Source organism: Labeo rohita, chromosome 8, assembly GCF_022985175.1.
Source record: "Labeo rohita strain BAU-BD-2019 chromosome 8, IGBB_LRoh.1.0, whole genome shotgun sequence".
NCBI lineage: Eukaryota > Metazoa > Chordata > Actinopteri > Cypriniformes > Cyprinidae > Labeo > Labeo rohita.
In genome coordinates this window covers 25,847,414-25,864,102 of record NC_066876.1, presented here as the reverse complement: position 1 = coordinate 25,864,102, position 16,689 = coordinate 25,847,414, and the positions used below count along the sequence as shown (strand labels likewise).

Genomic DNA, 16,689 nt, shown 5'->3' with positions numbered 1-16,689 from the left:
TTCTACTATCATTCAGTATTCTGATTTGTAATTTTCTATTCTACTCTATTCTATTTAGTTTTGTTATATCAGTGTTCTGTTTTATTCCATCTATATTGTCATTCTATTTCGTTCAATATTCTGATCTGCCATTTTCTATTCTATTCAATTCTATTCTATTCTATTCACTTTTATGTTTTATCAATGTTATGTTTTATTCCATCTCTGTTGCCATTCTATTTGGTTCAGTATTCTGAAGTATCATTTTATATTCTGTTCTGTTTGGTTTTGTTATGTTTTATTAACGTTCTGTTTTATTCTATTTTATTGTCTTTTGTCATTCTACTATCACTCAGTATTTGGACCTGTCATTTTCTATTCCACTCTATTCTGTTCAGTTTTGTTATATCAATGTTCTGTTTTATTCCATCTATAATGTCATTGTATTTCGTTCAATATTCTGATCTGCCATTTTCTATTCTATGCTATTCTATTTTCTATTCACTTTTATGTTTTATCAATGTTATATTTTATTCCATCTCTATTGCCACTCTATTTTGTTCAGTATTCTGAAGTATCATTTTATATTCTGTTCTGTTTGGTTTTGTTATGTTTTATTCTTTTTTATTCTCTTTTGTCATTCTACTATCATTCAGTATTCTGTCATATTCTATTCTATTCTATTCTATTCCGTTTTATGTTTTATTCTCTTTTATCATTCTATTGTTGTCATGTTTTATGTTTTTTGTTCTGATCTGTCATTTTATATTCAATTCTATTTGATTTTGTTATGTTTCATTAATGTTATGTTTTATTCCATTGTATTCCCTATTGTCTATTCTCTTAGCTGTTTTGATATTCTATTCAATTCTATTTTATTCTCTACTGAGTTCTGTTCTGGTCTGATTTCCTCTATTCTTTTCTATTCACCTCATTTCTGTTCTATTATTAAATTAAATCATGCAATGAAATACACAGATCCGCCACAATCTGATGGCTCCCATTTTCCTCAACAGCGCTTTGTGGTAAATTTAGAAGCAGCAGCTGGTTTTAACAGTAAATTCTGACTGCCGCTCACGGCATAATCTGGCTGTGTGTGTTTTCATCTGGCCTATAATCCCAGACCTCTCACTTACATCCGCCCTAATCTAATCAGATTGGATTTCGCCTGCTTATGAAAACACGGCTCAGTCTGCGCGGCTCAGTACCTCTTAACATAACAGCAAAAGAACGCGTGTGTTTGTGTGTGGGAGCAAGAGAAAGAAAAAAAGAGAGAGAGAGGAGAAAGAAAAGACTTGTCAGGGCTGTTTTTGAAAAGAGCACAGCACAATGCTCACAAACATGGGCGTTTTCCAGAGTGGCAGCATGTGTATGTGTTGGCCGGCAGTGTTTCTAGTACTGGTTTCAGCATCAGCTAAGAATCCATCAGAGACAGAATGACTCACTCTGTGTGTATTTGCCGATCATCACAGCTTCCTGCCACGCGGCACTTCTCTCAGTGACAAAACACACTTCCAGGGAGGCAGCGGTACACACATACATAAACACACTGTTAAAACACCGCACTTATCGGCCAAACACACCTCAGGTTTTTGTTCCAGTCCTAGGGCTACGACCAAATGACTCCTGAGCTGGTTCTTTTTACTGTCAAACCCTTTCTTGCAGCACAATCCTGAAAAAGACACAACACACAAAAATAAAATGTCTGCAGTTCATGGCTGCTTTGAACTGTGAATCAGTCAAAAACTCCCAAGTTATCCGTTTGAATCATTCTAACAAGCCATTTATTCAATCCATCACAGCAGTTACTGAATTAACATCTGACTCACTGAACTGCAAGTCATCATAGCTGTCATTCATCTCTGACTCAAAATAAACCAACATGTTATGTGAACCACATTAAGAAATGAAAACTGTGAGACTTCAGTATATTGCTTATATTTGATGTTTCACATTCACAATTTTCCATTGACCATTTTATAAGAGCATTTAGAATTTTGAATGAATGCAAATACTTTTTTAAATATTAAGTATATTTAAAATCTTAATTAATCTATTATATTATTTATAATAATTTATTATTCACTTCATTATTATTATTATATAAGACTGGTATTAAAATGTAGTATCATAGTATATGTTTTGAAATCTAAAACACTCAAGTGAGCTTTCAGCCGTTTGGCCTGAAGGCACAATTTAGTGTGACACAAATTTTCATGCTGTCTGTTAGAGAGTTGTCATAACCTGCAGGAATGATGTTGCTGAGCATACTTCTTCGAACCATGTTCAATTTTCTTCTCTGGCAACACACACACACTCTTTCAAACGCAGACTCATGGGTAATAAAGCAAGAGTTGTCTTCCATGACTTAGCGTGTCTACCTACACAAACTAAATGCATTCAAGTTAGGGAGCTTCATGAAATGCAGTAGCTTATGATTATTAATGAGCAAATACAGATGATTACGCACTGTTTTAAAATTAAGATAGAAACATTAAGCAAGTTTTAAAAAATCATCAGTTTAACATCAAAATACTAAAAATAAAGATCAAGATACTGTCAGCAGTGCATCGATTAGATGTTCCTTAAAGGAGTAGTTCACTTCCAGCACAACAATTTACAGATAATGTACTCACCCCGTTGTCATCCAAGATGTTCATGCCTTTCTTTCTTCAGTTGTTAAGAAACTACTTTTTTTGAGGCAAACATTTCAGGAATTATATTATTTCCATATAGTGGACTTTATTGGTGCCCACGAGCTTCAAAGGGCTCTAAATGATCCCAGCCGAGGAATAAGGGTCTTAACTACTGAAACGATTGATCATTTAAAAATAAATAAATAAGTAAATAAAAATGTATATACTCAAATGTTAAAGATTTAAACATTTAGCGATGTGTATGATGCTGCAGAAGTACCGACCCAGTGTTTACAAGAAGGTCAAACGGCCTGTACAAAAAAAAAGGTAAAACAGCGATGTAGAACGATTTTGAAGTTGGAGGAGAAAATGAGATGGGAGTTTTTCAATACCCTAACTGTATTGACCCGGATTACACAGAGTACGTATGCGCATCACAAAGCTAGACAAGACAAGCATTTGAGATGAAAAAAGTATACAATTTTTTTTTTTTTTTTTTTTTTTGTAGAAAATGACCAATCGTTTCACTAGATAAGACCCTTATTCCTTGGCTGGGATCGTTTAAAGCCTTTTGAAGCTGCATTGAGCATTGAAACCACTATATGGAGATAATTCCTGAAATGTTTTCCTCAAAAAACATCATTTCTTTACGACTGAAGAAAGAAAAGCATGAACATCTTTGATGACAACAGGGTGAGTACATTATCTGTACATTTTTGTTCTGGAAGTGGACTACTTTAACATATATGTGACCCTGGATCACAAAACCAGTCATAAGTAGCATGGGTATATTTGTAGCAATAGCCAAAAATACATTGTACGGGTCGAAATTATCTATTCTTTTTAATGCCAAAAATCATTAGGATATTAGGTAAAGATCATGTTTCATGAAGATATTTTGTAAATTTCCTACCATAAATATATCAAAATCTAATTTGCATGTGCATTAATGTGCATTGCTAACAACTTCAATTGAACAACTTTAAAGGTGATTTACTCAATATTTTGATTTTTTGGGACCCTTAGATTTCAGATTTTCAAATAATTGTATCTCGGCCAAATCCTATATCTTGTCCTATCCAAAAAACCCTACATCAATGGAAAGCTTATTTATTTGGCTTTCGGATGATGTATAAATCTAAAAAAAAACTGATCCTTATGACAAGTTTTGTGGTCCAGGGTCACAAATGTTGCTCTATTGAAATATCATAATTTGTTTGTTCTTTTTGCTCAGTTCATGAGTCACATTTTATGCAATAACTTCATCTTTAAACCGACCAGAAAACACAAACTCAGATGTAAATTTGGTTTAGTAGGTTTGATGCATGAAGATTTAGCACTGCATGTTCTCTGATTCTTCCACCTACTTATTACTGTCAATGTTCGTCTCTGGATAAGCACATTTTGACTATCTGCTCCAGTAATTTACCATCTGCGTATAGATGTTTTTTTAGTTGTTGGGGGGGGTTACCTCTGTGAAACAGAAACTTTAGCAAGTTATGACATCAGAAATGATGTGCTTTTAATACAAGTCATACATATTTTTATATCAGCCGACTGTTTGGTTGAGTGGGCTAAAAGTCCTTGGGCCCTGAACAATGCTACAGAAATAGAAACCAAGCAACCGTGTTTCTTGTGGTCGCAGCTGGTAAGGACAAAAACTGCGATTTTCACACGGAAAAGCTTTGATTGCTTATCGCTTCATCGCGCCGTGCCTGATCGGGACACGTTGTCACTCCAATCCGTGTCCTTTGTTAATCATCTAGATCTTTTTATCTCCATATTTTCTGTCTCTTCATCCATCCGTCCATCTCAGCGTGGGTCAGAGAAGCCAACGTCTTTATCTCTTTGGTGTGATCTCTCTTTTACACCTCTCACGCTCTCGGCCCTCCCTGCTCGGTCTCCTTTCTCTTGCGCTCCATGAAACCTCTTATTCAGACCAGCACCAGTCCTCTCAAAAGATGCTCTCCTGCTGTAATACGGCACGAAAGAGATGAAATCCTCTGTCTTATAACTTCTAATAAGTGTGTTCCAAGGTCATCCTTCTCATAAAGCCTCCGTCGTAACCCCACCCCCCATCGAGCCGGGATGAAGACAGACCATCTAATAGCAACAGACAGCTGCGTCTAAGAGTGGATGAGCGGGAGAAAGGGGAAAAAAGAAGGAGAGGGTAATTATCCGAAGTGCAGTTCTTTGCTCTTTTCAGCCGAGCAAGAAAAACGGCGTTTATGAGGGCCCTCCTGCTGAAATAAGCTGATGATGTATATGTTTACAAGAGGCTGGTTAGACGAGAAAAAGGAAGTGAGAAAAAAAAATGTCACTGGCGGTTTACGATGAGTTTATATTCTTTAGCAAAACGCCAGTGTCAAGTTCAGGGACACGCCATCGCTCGAACGCATCAGCTAATGCAGGAAGTCCATAAAAACAGATCAACAAAGCTGCGTCTCACTGGCTTAAAAATAAAAAAAGAGTGAGACTGAGAGTTTCACTCCAGTCACAACTTCCACATGCTCATCATTTTGTTACACACACACTTCTCCATGACACTTCTCCGTTTCTCAGCAAAACTCCGGCTTTGCCTTCCTGTCGAGGTGTGATGGGAGAAATCCCACTGAGGGCGAGAAGCGCGTAGCCTTGTGCTGTGAGATACGTGTGTGTGTGTGTACACACACACACACACTGCTCAGAGCAGACAGGGTGTTGATAGATCTGACATCTGGAGCTGCTTGACAGGGCAAGAAAAAAGCAAAAAGAAAAGAGGAGAGGAAAATAAAAGAAGGGAAGAGAGGAGAAGGAAGAGCCTGCCAGGGTTCCATGCCTTTTGCCTTCTCCATTTAAGTGGATTTGAGGAGATTACGGCAGAGTGTTTAGCATGTTTAGCTCAGCATTTGTAGCAGTGTAACAGCCTGTGATGGCTCCGCTGCCCAAATGTCAGAACTAATGAAAATATGAGATGGAAAGGCTGCTTCAACCATTAATGGGAACAGAATAAATTGACATGAGCATTAAAAGGGCAGGGAGATAGAAACATCTCCCCATCTTGAATTAAAACTGAATTGCTGGAGCGGGAGAGAGCGAGGCAGATAAAAACGTGGAATCAACGAGAAAATTCTGAAAATGGATTTGTTCACTCAAAAATAAGGATTATTTTTGTACATTGTACTCAAATTCTGTACTCACCCACGTGTCGATTCAAACTGTTATGACTGTTTTCATCTGTGGAACACAAAAGAAGACATTTTGAAAAAAGTACTAGTCATTATTTTTATTTCTGTGAAAATGAAAAAAAGTCTCATGGGTTTGGAAACACATAAGGGCTAAGAGTTAATTATTTTCATTTTTTAGATGAACCAAAAACGAGAAAACGAAAAAATAAAAATCCAGAATGAGCCAGAAAACTAAAAGTTTTCCACAAGGATTACTATAAAAAAATATCTAATTATCTCTCTACAATTGTGTGAAGTTCAGTGACATTATGGTATTAAATTTTCCAACGACTCTGAGATTTGATTGAGAACTTGTGCAATGGGTGAAAATTGCATCATGTGTGTAAGAAAAGAAAAGAGACTGGTATGTGAAGTTGAAAACAAGTACAGTGTGTTTTTAGAGTGTGACAGACGCTGTCCAAGGTGCTGCAGAGTTTGACAAGTTGAGAGAGGTGAGAACGTGCCGTGTGAGCGCTAGATGGAGGGAGTATGCTGGAATGAGCGCTGTCCAAGGTGCTAGTAAGCTCAGCGCGCTGATATTAGAGCGTGTGGGGAATGCGAGGGTGAGAGAGCTATAGCTGGCTTGGCTCTCACTCTAGGCACAAACAGAAGGTTCCAAAGTGTTATTCAGCACAGATGACAGCCAGCCTTCTCTCTCTCACACACTCACACACAAGCTCTTCAATCATGTGTGTTTTCTGAAAACAAATTAGCCTTTATCATTTACTGCTAGGAATTTTAAATAAGGCTTATGAACCTTATTCTAAAAACAAGTCAATCTGTACAACTGTAGTAAAGAAACTAAAACTGTCCAATTATGTGTAATTAAATCCATGCTTGAGGTTTTTTTTTTATTGCCAATACTTGTATATGGGTATATTTGTAGCAATAGCCAATTATATATTGTATGGGTCAAAATTATCGATTTTTCTTTTATGCCATCATTCTTTTATGACATAAAGTTCCATGAACATATTTTGTAAATTTCATACTGTAAATATATCAAAACTTAATTTGATTAGTAATATGCATTGCTAACAAAAAATACATCAATGGAAACTTATTTATTCAGCTTTCTTATGATGTATAAATTTCAATTTCATATTTTCACTAATAATATATTACATTTATTCTAATAAATGTATTAACATTTCAGACTGTATAAACAATAATAAAACACACACACACACACATTTATATATATATATATATATATATATATATATATATATACCATAATGTATATAATAATATAATAATGTATAAATATGTATATATTTATATTTTGATATTAACCTAGAATAATAACGGCTGTAAAGACATGAACTAGAAAAGTATTTATTAGAAAATATTTTGTAATACTTTATGATAAGGTAAATCTGTAAAAAACAAAATCATGATACCACCTGCATTTAATCAGTTAATGTTTTAAGTTTAAATAATATATATATATATATATATATATATATATATATATATTGTTTGTAATAATGGACTATATACACTTATACACTTGCATCCTATTTACACAAAATATTCAATGTTATTATAAAACATTATATAAATGCATATAAAGTGCATTATAAATTACATGAAAATAAACATTTCAAATAAAACATAAAAACATTAACCTAGAATTATAAAGGATGTAAGAAATATGCTATTTCTTTGCTACTTCAGTCTAGATTTACTTAATATTTTATACAAATAAATTGCTCGTCACTTCTCACTTATATATTTTTTAAGTGTTTCTGTTTTTCTTTTTGGCTTTCGGAGACTATTCAGAATAGATCACAATTATGCCTGTAGTTCAAAGGGTTCATGAACTTCAACCGTTGTACTTCAGGTACCCAATTTCTTGGGTACATTGTTTCTCTTCAGAAACTGGGTTAGAGGTGGTTCACGTTAATACTGAATTTACATTTTCATTCCTCCTTTGAGACAATTTGCATAGCTCTTTAGATGTCATGTGTATATCCCTTATCTGTGAATGAGCACAGATCACAGAGAATCCCTCGCAGCAAGTTGTTCCTTTTCAAAATATTATAATAAGTCAAAGGGATTCTTCTTTGTTCTTAAGTGGAGGATTTGGGGGCATTATCGTTCTGAAGTTTCTAGCTGCTCCAGGTCAATGCAAGAATGCAGACCACCAGCACAGTGGGAGACAGAACAGGTGCACAGATGACCTCTGGCATCTGAATGCTGCATATTGCCAATGCAAGATGTTGGCTATAAATTGCCTGAACAAATATTCTCCAAAAGCCAAACTGAAATGAAATATTTAACAAGCACATGTGGATGTGGAGTGCAAGAGAACAGTTTCCAACATTTTGATACCCATACTTACCACATAAACCACTATAGTTTGTTAATCGCAACAATGCTCAATGCGTTTGTGCGTTTTTCGTCTTACAGGTTTCGTATGCACGGCCCAGTTCGGCTTCTATCCGTGACGCTAATCTGTACGTGAGTGGGCTGCCCAAGACCATGACCCAGAAGGAGCTGGAACAGCTCTTCTCTCAGTACGGACGGATAATCACCTCCCGCATTCTCGTCGACCAGGTCACAGGTATCAGTGGGACCGCTTTTCTCTCACCCTGTAGCATGCAAACAAATTAATTCTCATTTTGCATAAAAATTCACAATCTATTTTAAAATGTTAATTTATTGCAGCATGTATTCAGTACAGTTAAAGCCAAAACAAAAATAAATTCTGGAACTCTTTGAGTAATTTGTTGGCTCCATATTAAAGTTGGAGGACGCTAGGCTAAAATGGCAGTATATAGTCTGGCATTCCAAAAACTAGACTATATGATTTTATCATTCACATGACATTTAAAAAAATTAATTTTTGCATTAGTCCAAATGAAATTAAACGTGAAGTGTTTGTAAACATACTTAATGTGTACTTATACAGGGTTTCTCCAGGTTTTATGAAACCAAATTTAAGACTTTTTAAGACCAAGCAAATAAAATTTAAGGAAATTGAATGGAGTACAATACATTGATAGATGTAAATGTGTTGTATCAGCAACACTTCAAAGACTAAAATACAACTTCCAATAGATCTCTATTACTTTTTAATTAATATTACAAAAAAATCCCAGTCCTTAGAATTTGGAAATAACTTTTACTGTACCGGCTGATCACACTGCAAAAACGTCACACTGCCTTATTTTCTAGTGTGAAGTACTAAAGATTCTTAAATCAATGTACATTTACTTGAGAACCAAATTTATATAAAATAAGAAATCTTGTTTTATGAAAAATGTATTAAAGATGAGTGAGTTTATGATTGATTCAAAGGGAAATGGAGCCTACTGACAGATATTTGTTCATTTTTAAGCATAAAGGCATTTCATTTTGTTCAGTTTCTCAGAAAACAAGACTTCACGTTCAATTTGCACTGCAAATAAATCTTGATTTAAGGATATTTAGATATTTGTGACCTTTGACCACAAAACCAGTCAACAAACCACTGATGTATGGTTTGTTAGGATAAGACAATATTTTGCCAAGATACAACTATTTGAAAATCTGGAATCCGAGGGTGCAAAAAAAAAAAATCGAAATACTGAGAAAATCTTCTTTAAAGTTGTCCAAATGAAGTTCTTAGTAATGCATACTACTAATCAGAAATTAAGTTTTGATATATTTACGGTAGAAAATTCACAAAATATCTTCATGGAACATGATCTTTACTTAATATCCTAATGATTTTTGACATAAAAGAAAAATCTATCATTTTGACACATACAATGTGTTGTTGGCTATCACTACAAATACTGTATACATATGACTGGTTTTGTGTTTCAGGGTCACATTTGTACTTTGTAAGACTTTTTAAGACCCGCAGAAACCCTGTAACAGACAAACACAAACACACAAATCTTTTGTGTGTCAGTGTACGTGCATGTTGTTTGTTTGAATTTGATCATAAACATGAATCCCAATCTTAAACATCAGAACCAAACCCATGACATAGAAAGACTGATGAGTCTATATTAAAGCATCCAGTCATCTCCTTGGCCTATCCTTCCTCCAACATCATGAATAAATCAACCAGGATATAAATGGTCATGGAGCTGAATTTCTTACACATTCAATATTTTTACAACTGCATAATTCATAACAGCACTCGCCATGCAAACAATATCGCATAAGCCATGGGAAAATGTACTCCACGTTCTAGTGGTCCCGAACTTTTTTTTCTGAAGAACTGCTGAGGACCGCTGCATGGTCACATGCACACATACACACGGAGGCCTTCCTCCCTTGACACGGATCCTTCCTCTGGCCCTGCAAAGGCTCCCCGGGAGAAGGGCCCTGCAGGAGAGAGCGTAATGATTAATTAAACCTGAGTTGCTAGTGATTAAGTATCGAGGAGTATTTTCTTTTTAAAGCTACTGATGGGAGGGCTGCCATAAAGATACATGGAGCAAATATTACAACTCTTCTGTAAAGCCAAACAGGAATTCTAAGTGTCCAAAATGAGAGTTTAAGTCAAAGAGGGATTAAACGTGTTACTTAAGACCAGTTAATAGTTTAATTAAATCTCACATGAATGTTGACCGTTCAGATTAATTCACCAGAAACATGGGCCATCCATATGCTGACTGGATCAGATCACTGCAAAAACACTGCAAGCCATTTGTGGTACATACAACAACGCTTGCCCCATATCTGAATACTGACAACATTCGCAAAACAGAAAATAGTGATTTCATACAGGTGCATTTATGGCAAAGGAATGATTCTTATGAGGCGATTCTTTCAACTCAAACAAAATGAATCACAATGTTTACTCTTCAACTAAGTCACTGATACTGAATTTCTGAATGACTCGCTGAAACACATTAGTATGGTATTCAATGCACAGTTTGGACAAAGCCACTAGATGGCAAGCCTGCAACCATTAGCAGAAAAACGGCTAAAGCTAACACTTCCGGTCTGGCAGTAAGTCGAAAAGGAGACCAGAGGCCGTTTTATTTGAAAGTGTCAATGGAAGAGAGGCTTTACAATGCTGAATAAACAGCTTTTTAGAAGAAACTGCTTATCATTTTACAAATCGACAGCCTATCTGCTAATCTTCAACATGTTTTACACTAAACAATACTTTTGGATTAAACTATTTTTAGAGTTTACCAGGAAAAAAAATGCAGTTTTATAAGAAGTCACTGACTTTTTGCGACAGGTGGGATTCAGCTTAAGGCACTTCTCATTCATTCCAATGGTAAACGGCCAATGAGTGTCGCACAGCTCAGTAGTATAGGCTGTAACGTGATTGGTTATTAAGGAACGCACGATCCAAGTTAGCCATTACGCTTTCTCCAATAGTAAGTAAAACAGACCCTCTCATTCCCTATAGTAAGACAATCTCTGGTTAGGATAAATTACTAGATTTTTCGCCAAAAGTACTGCAAGAATTGTCAATAGAATTAAGAAACTATAATCAGAAACTCAACCAAAATCAATTTCTGTACCCAACTTAATAATGTGTAAACCAATCCTATATATAGAAAGATTTTTGTCAGTTTGGTGCCCCTCACAAAGCTAGCATGATGTCAATCAAGACTGTTAATTTTCAAAAATCAAGTCAACATCTGCTACATGGTTTTTAAGACAAATCTAATTCTATGTCATATTCCTCTATACCAAGAAAAACACAGCACCCTGAAATAACACAGAAAGTCATTAATAAAGACAAACACATATGGCATAATAAACTAACAGTGGCTTTGCCTTTCTGAAGTAATAATACATCATACATCCTTGTCATAGGTTTCTTGGTAACAGCTAGGAAAGCGTTTTCTCCGTTCGCCCTCACAAAAAGGATAACGCATTGCGATGGAAGTCCTCTTCCCACATGTCTCGTTTATATAACTCGTTCCCTAGGGTGTGTCTGTTTGTTTTGAGTTTATTGGGAAAACGTGACAAAATTAGAGGGGTTTGGAAAGCTTTTGAGCATTTGATTGAATACACTGCATGAGTACTTAAACCTAGAATGTAAGTATGATAAGTTTGGCCCTTTGATCAATAGTCAAATATTCTAACAGTCAATACGTGTCTCGTCAATGAGAGCAAATACAATTGATCCATAACGCCGACTCCTACAAGCTGCGCCTCTTAAGTGAAAAACGACTGCACTCCCATGAGCTACTTGTAGAAAGCCTTCTTTTAAAATGCTACGCTTTCTCCTCTTTCGCCGCCTTTTCTTTTCTTGCTCATTGATATTTTCCCATGACTTGAATTCCATTAACTATACAGTGTGAGCGCGCTGTCAGGAACGGTTAGAAACACAACGTCAAAATGCATTTGAGCCAACGTTGCACGACGAGTGTCCAAATCAAGGTCTGTCGAACACAAAGGATCTGTGATGTATACAATGAATCGAGATGCTCCACCAGACATTGCAAAGCATGTCATGACACCGCTGCCTTGGCCTCCAATTACACAAGGACAAACAGATGGATTTATAGCCGTGCGCCGGCAGAATCTGCTCAAGTCTTCAAAGACCTCCCTTACTGAGCCTTTTCAAACACCATCTGTAGCAGCAGCAACTAAAAGTTACATAAAACGAGGACGTCGCTCTCCTTTCTCTGATTAGGCAGAAGCTATAGCAAAGAGGTGTACGCTTTTTTCCCCTCATAATATATTTAGCACACTAGTTTAATAAATGTTCCATACAGTTGGCACAGCCACTTAAAAGTGAGAGAATGAGAGACAACGGAGAGGTGCTTATGTTCAGACAGAGGAGAGAAGGCTTTCATTAACAGCCGAGCTTTTCTGAGCTTTTCCTTTTTTCCCCAGAGGACTCTCTCTCTTTCTCTTTCTCTTTCTCTCCTGTACGCAGTAAGTGTCGAGGACCAGAACAGTGGGCGTGCAGTGGAAAGCGCTTTGTCAGGCCGGCTATGGCGGTCTCTTGCCACTGTTTCTTGTGCGCTCGCTCTGTGTGTCACGGTTATTATTAAACTCAGCATTCTCCGGCTTCATGTGTGCTGAGCCGAGATAAGTACAGGTAGAAAGTTACATAAGGTAGGAGTGATTACCGGGAGAATAGCGCTGTTAACCGGCACATTGTAGCCGTAACTCTGTTCGGTTCATGATAAGCGCTAAAAAGGAGCTAGTGTCTCCGGTTTTAGCCCGGCCGCTCGCTTTGTTTAGGCAGCCTGTTATAGAAACGGCTGCAGGCTCATTATGGTAATGTCAGGGAAGCGAGGGGAAAAGAAAAAAAGTAAAGCACAGTCAACATTAAGGCACACATTTGCATTTTTTAACCGTTAAACTGCGAGCTTTTCTCTGGACCCTAATTTTAGCGTTTCTGCAGGCGTCTGATAGATCGTCAGCTGTTTGCTGAGTCGCAGCCTGAATGACACTGGTCAGCACTATTTCTACCCGAGGAAACCGAGATCCCATCACGATTTCATTATAGCTGTGTTAGTGCACAGTCCCGAAACCCTCTGGATTGAATCACGCTACAGACTACCTGCCCTACGGCTCTATGTTGTTTTTTAAGGTATGATACAAAACATACTTCCAGAGGACAAAAGGACACAGTAGACATTAGTTTAAACCATTAGTTTGCTGTTTAACACTCATCAGACCCATAATTTATAATGAAATGTGGGGATGTGCAAAATTCTGAAATGAGAAATTGGCTCCCTTTCAATTTATAAGTTTGAATTTAAAATTTGAATTTGAATAACAGGAAGAAGTGCATGAATTAAAATTACAAATGTAATGTGTTGTGTTAAAAAAAAATCCACTCTTGCCTACAGAAGCTAATATATTAACTCCACCAACGTTTTTTAAAAGAAAGTGGCCAGTCACCACCAGCATTTTTAAACATTTTCACAAAAATTCCACGGCCCTCAGAATATTTTGTTGTGTGAATATATGCAAAATGTCAAAAGAAATAACACAGCATCTGCTTTAACAAAAACTAAAAAAAAAAAAATAATAATAAATTTATTCTAGCTTCATGTATTCGGTTTCATAAAAAAGCAACATTTGGAATAAAAAGCAGAGAAATTCATGTTTTTGTCAGAGTATGTTCAGATCCAGATTCAGATCTATGATTAAAACAAATGGAATAGATCGCTTCTTTACCACTTCCTGGATCGTCATTTCATTTGGTAATCTAACGTTAGGCAGTTTTGATTTATATAATAATTCATGTTTGATGATCGCATTATTTTACACATGCGATGTTTCGATCCAAACGTTCAATACTCTTTCTGAAGATGTGTAATAGTGCCTCCTACCATAAACCAGTGAAGACACAATAGTGGGGAAAGTGTTAAATATAATGAAACACATAAATGAAGTACAATTAAAAATAAAGATAAAAATCCCTTAATTCGCAAAAATGTTTGTGCGCTCGCTTGGGGGTGGTTTTTGACTTGTGCGAAAAAGGGTTCATGCGAATAATGGGAGATGGAAACGCATTTGCTGAATAAATTCTTCCATACACATCAAAAAAAAAGTCATGTGACCGATCTCGTTCCACAGCATCTGAAATGTTGTTATGGTCATTCTTAAATGCCTGAGCAAAGTCTGTCGTCAAAAGTATTTCTGTATAATTGCCTCCCAGAACTGTCTTACATGACTGCGTTCTCAAACAGCAGGCATCCACCTACGAAAAAAATGATCACATTTATTGTGTTTCATCTGCTCGCTCTGAGGCGCAAGTAATTTATTATATATGAAAATTACTATATTCAGTGGCTTCTTCTACTTTTCTTACTAATATATAGTGTCAGTTTATCAGGAAGTGACGATTTTGTTCTCTTCGACTTGTTAGATGGAAACGGTGGAAACTCGGCTAATGACAAATGACCCCAACTTTATGACTTGTTATGGCAAATGTACCATAACTACATACTAAATACTGAGCATTCTATACAGTATGCAGTTTACTTAAAATCTTCTGGTAGTCCTGCATACTGTGCATATATAATACTGTGCAGTACATAATACAGAAAGTAGTATGTACTAGTAGTATGTTTGGCTATATATGGAAGGACTTGACCTTTAACCTCTGAGTCCATGTCTCGCAATGACACAGGCAGCGAAGGTATATGAAGATCTCGTCAAAGAAAACTGGTTTCAGATAGGCTTCTAATGAGCTAGAAAGAAAGCAAAAAAGCAAATATTAAGTCACCACAATACTTATTTCTAGAAAGAAATGGAGACTTAAAAATTACATTTAAAAAAATAAAAAATACTGTTCTTTCAGTTTATTCCACCAACCATCAAACTGCATGTTGTGGGATACATCTCTGCTGCCTTCAGAAGCAATTAAGGCATTATAGCAGACAGGATGTTACCAGACATTGGATGTGGACATGTCTTGATCCCTCTCCCCCCCGCTTTCGGACTCAGCCGGTGTTTGTGCTCCTCCTAAACAAGCAAAAGCTCAGATAGCATATAGTTTATGTCAGATCCATCAGTTGATTCCTGCACACTTAAACTGACAGACAGAAACAAAAAGTCGTCTAGTTTCGGATCAAAATTTTATGAAACGGAATGTGTAATCTCTTGTATTTTTAGATACTTGAGCTGTTGCATGTCAAATATCTTCTAGACAGAGAGAGGAACAGAGAGAGGAGGTGTCATTCCCAGTTTCCTCTCTCTGCTCCACTTTCGAAGGATTCTGCTTTGACCTCAACATCACTCCGCGGTGAGCACGAAGCTAACAGTGCATCCTAAACTCTCTGGAATAATGCATGCTTTTCGTTCCTCGAGCCTTTACTTCTGACGGTCTAATTAAAGAGAACAGGTTTTAGGAAGGGAGAGGGAAAAGTGAAAAGCTGTCAGGAATGACTCACGCTGCGAGGGAAAGAGAGTAATGCAGCCGCAGTCTGAATGAAAGCTCACTGCATTGAAAAGATTGTGTGCAAATATTTGTTTGCAGAACGGAACGTATCAAAAGACACTGATTTGAATAGACAATCAGGCAGCACAACAGAAAACATCAATACTAGCGGGTGACAGCTGAGAGAGTGAGAGGAGAACGAACTGACAATATAGAAAGCAGAGAGCAGACACACACACGCTCGCACACAAATACGTGTTCATTGTATTATGCAAATTGCCCTCTTGGCAAGTCGTCTCCACACGCACCTCCTCAGAGCAGAAGGATCGTCTCATTAAAAACCAACCCAACAAAAGACCTCCCAGTAAGCCAGGCTCTTTTAAATGTTACTTTCAGGTAGCGGTCAAAACCATCGCCTTGGAAACCGCGGAAATGTCGCGGACGAACCGCATACCATGAGGCGGCGTGTGGCCGTCAGCTGCCACAAACCGCACAGCTTGAGGCCGTCGCGCACACGCGCTCAATTTCCACACCAGCGGGGCGACCGCATCTCCACACAATATCGCCATCCTCTCATGAAGAAAAGAAAACAAATTACACGTCTGCCTGACAGCACCGGAATGCTGGCCGGCCAATAGAATCTCCCCGTTCCATCGCGCCTCGTTTGCATAATGTGACACCAGCAATAGAATCCGTCACACAGGCTGCATATCTCTGTCATTTGTCGTTTCGACGCCAAATCATTTTCGGTTTCTAAATATAGAAACGAATCATTCTGAACGAAGGTGTGCGAAACAGGAAGTGTGTGCATTTGTGTGTCTGGTGCGTTCAAGTCATGTTGGAATGATCGTACTTTAAAAACACTCGAAGGCCACCACAAAGTACTGATTATGAGTGGCCATGGATTTATAACTTTATTTAAGAGTAGTTAACTCAGAAATGACAATTTGCTCACCCTTAAGCCATCCAAGAAGAGTTTCTCTGAACAGATTTGAAGAAACATTGGCGACTGGAGAAGCATTGCATCACTTGCTTACCAGTGGATCCTCTG

The 16,689-nt window shown here is 37.1% G+C and overlaps 1 protein-coding gene across 2 annotated transcripts in view; it reads left to right on the top strand.

Moving 5' to 3' along the window:
• elavl4 (ELAV like neuron-specific RNA binding protein 4) overlaps positions 1-16,689 on the top strand; it is a 90,413-nt gene that overhangs the window by 61,908 nt on the left and 11,816 nt on the right. For both annotated transcript variants that reach the window (XM_051116587.1, XM_051116585.1), the window contains exon 6: positions 8,237-8,390. In XM_051116587.1, coding sequence (XP_050972544.1) covers positions 8,237-8,390 — 154 coding nt within the window. The remainder of the gene's footprint in view (positions 1-8,236; positions 8,391-16,689) is intronic.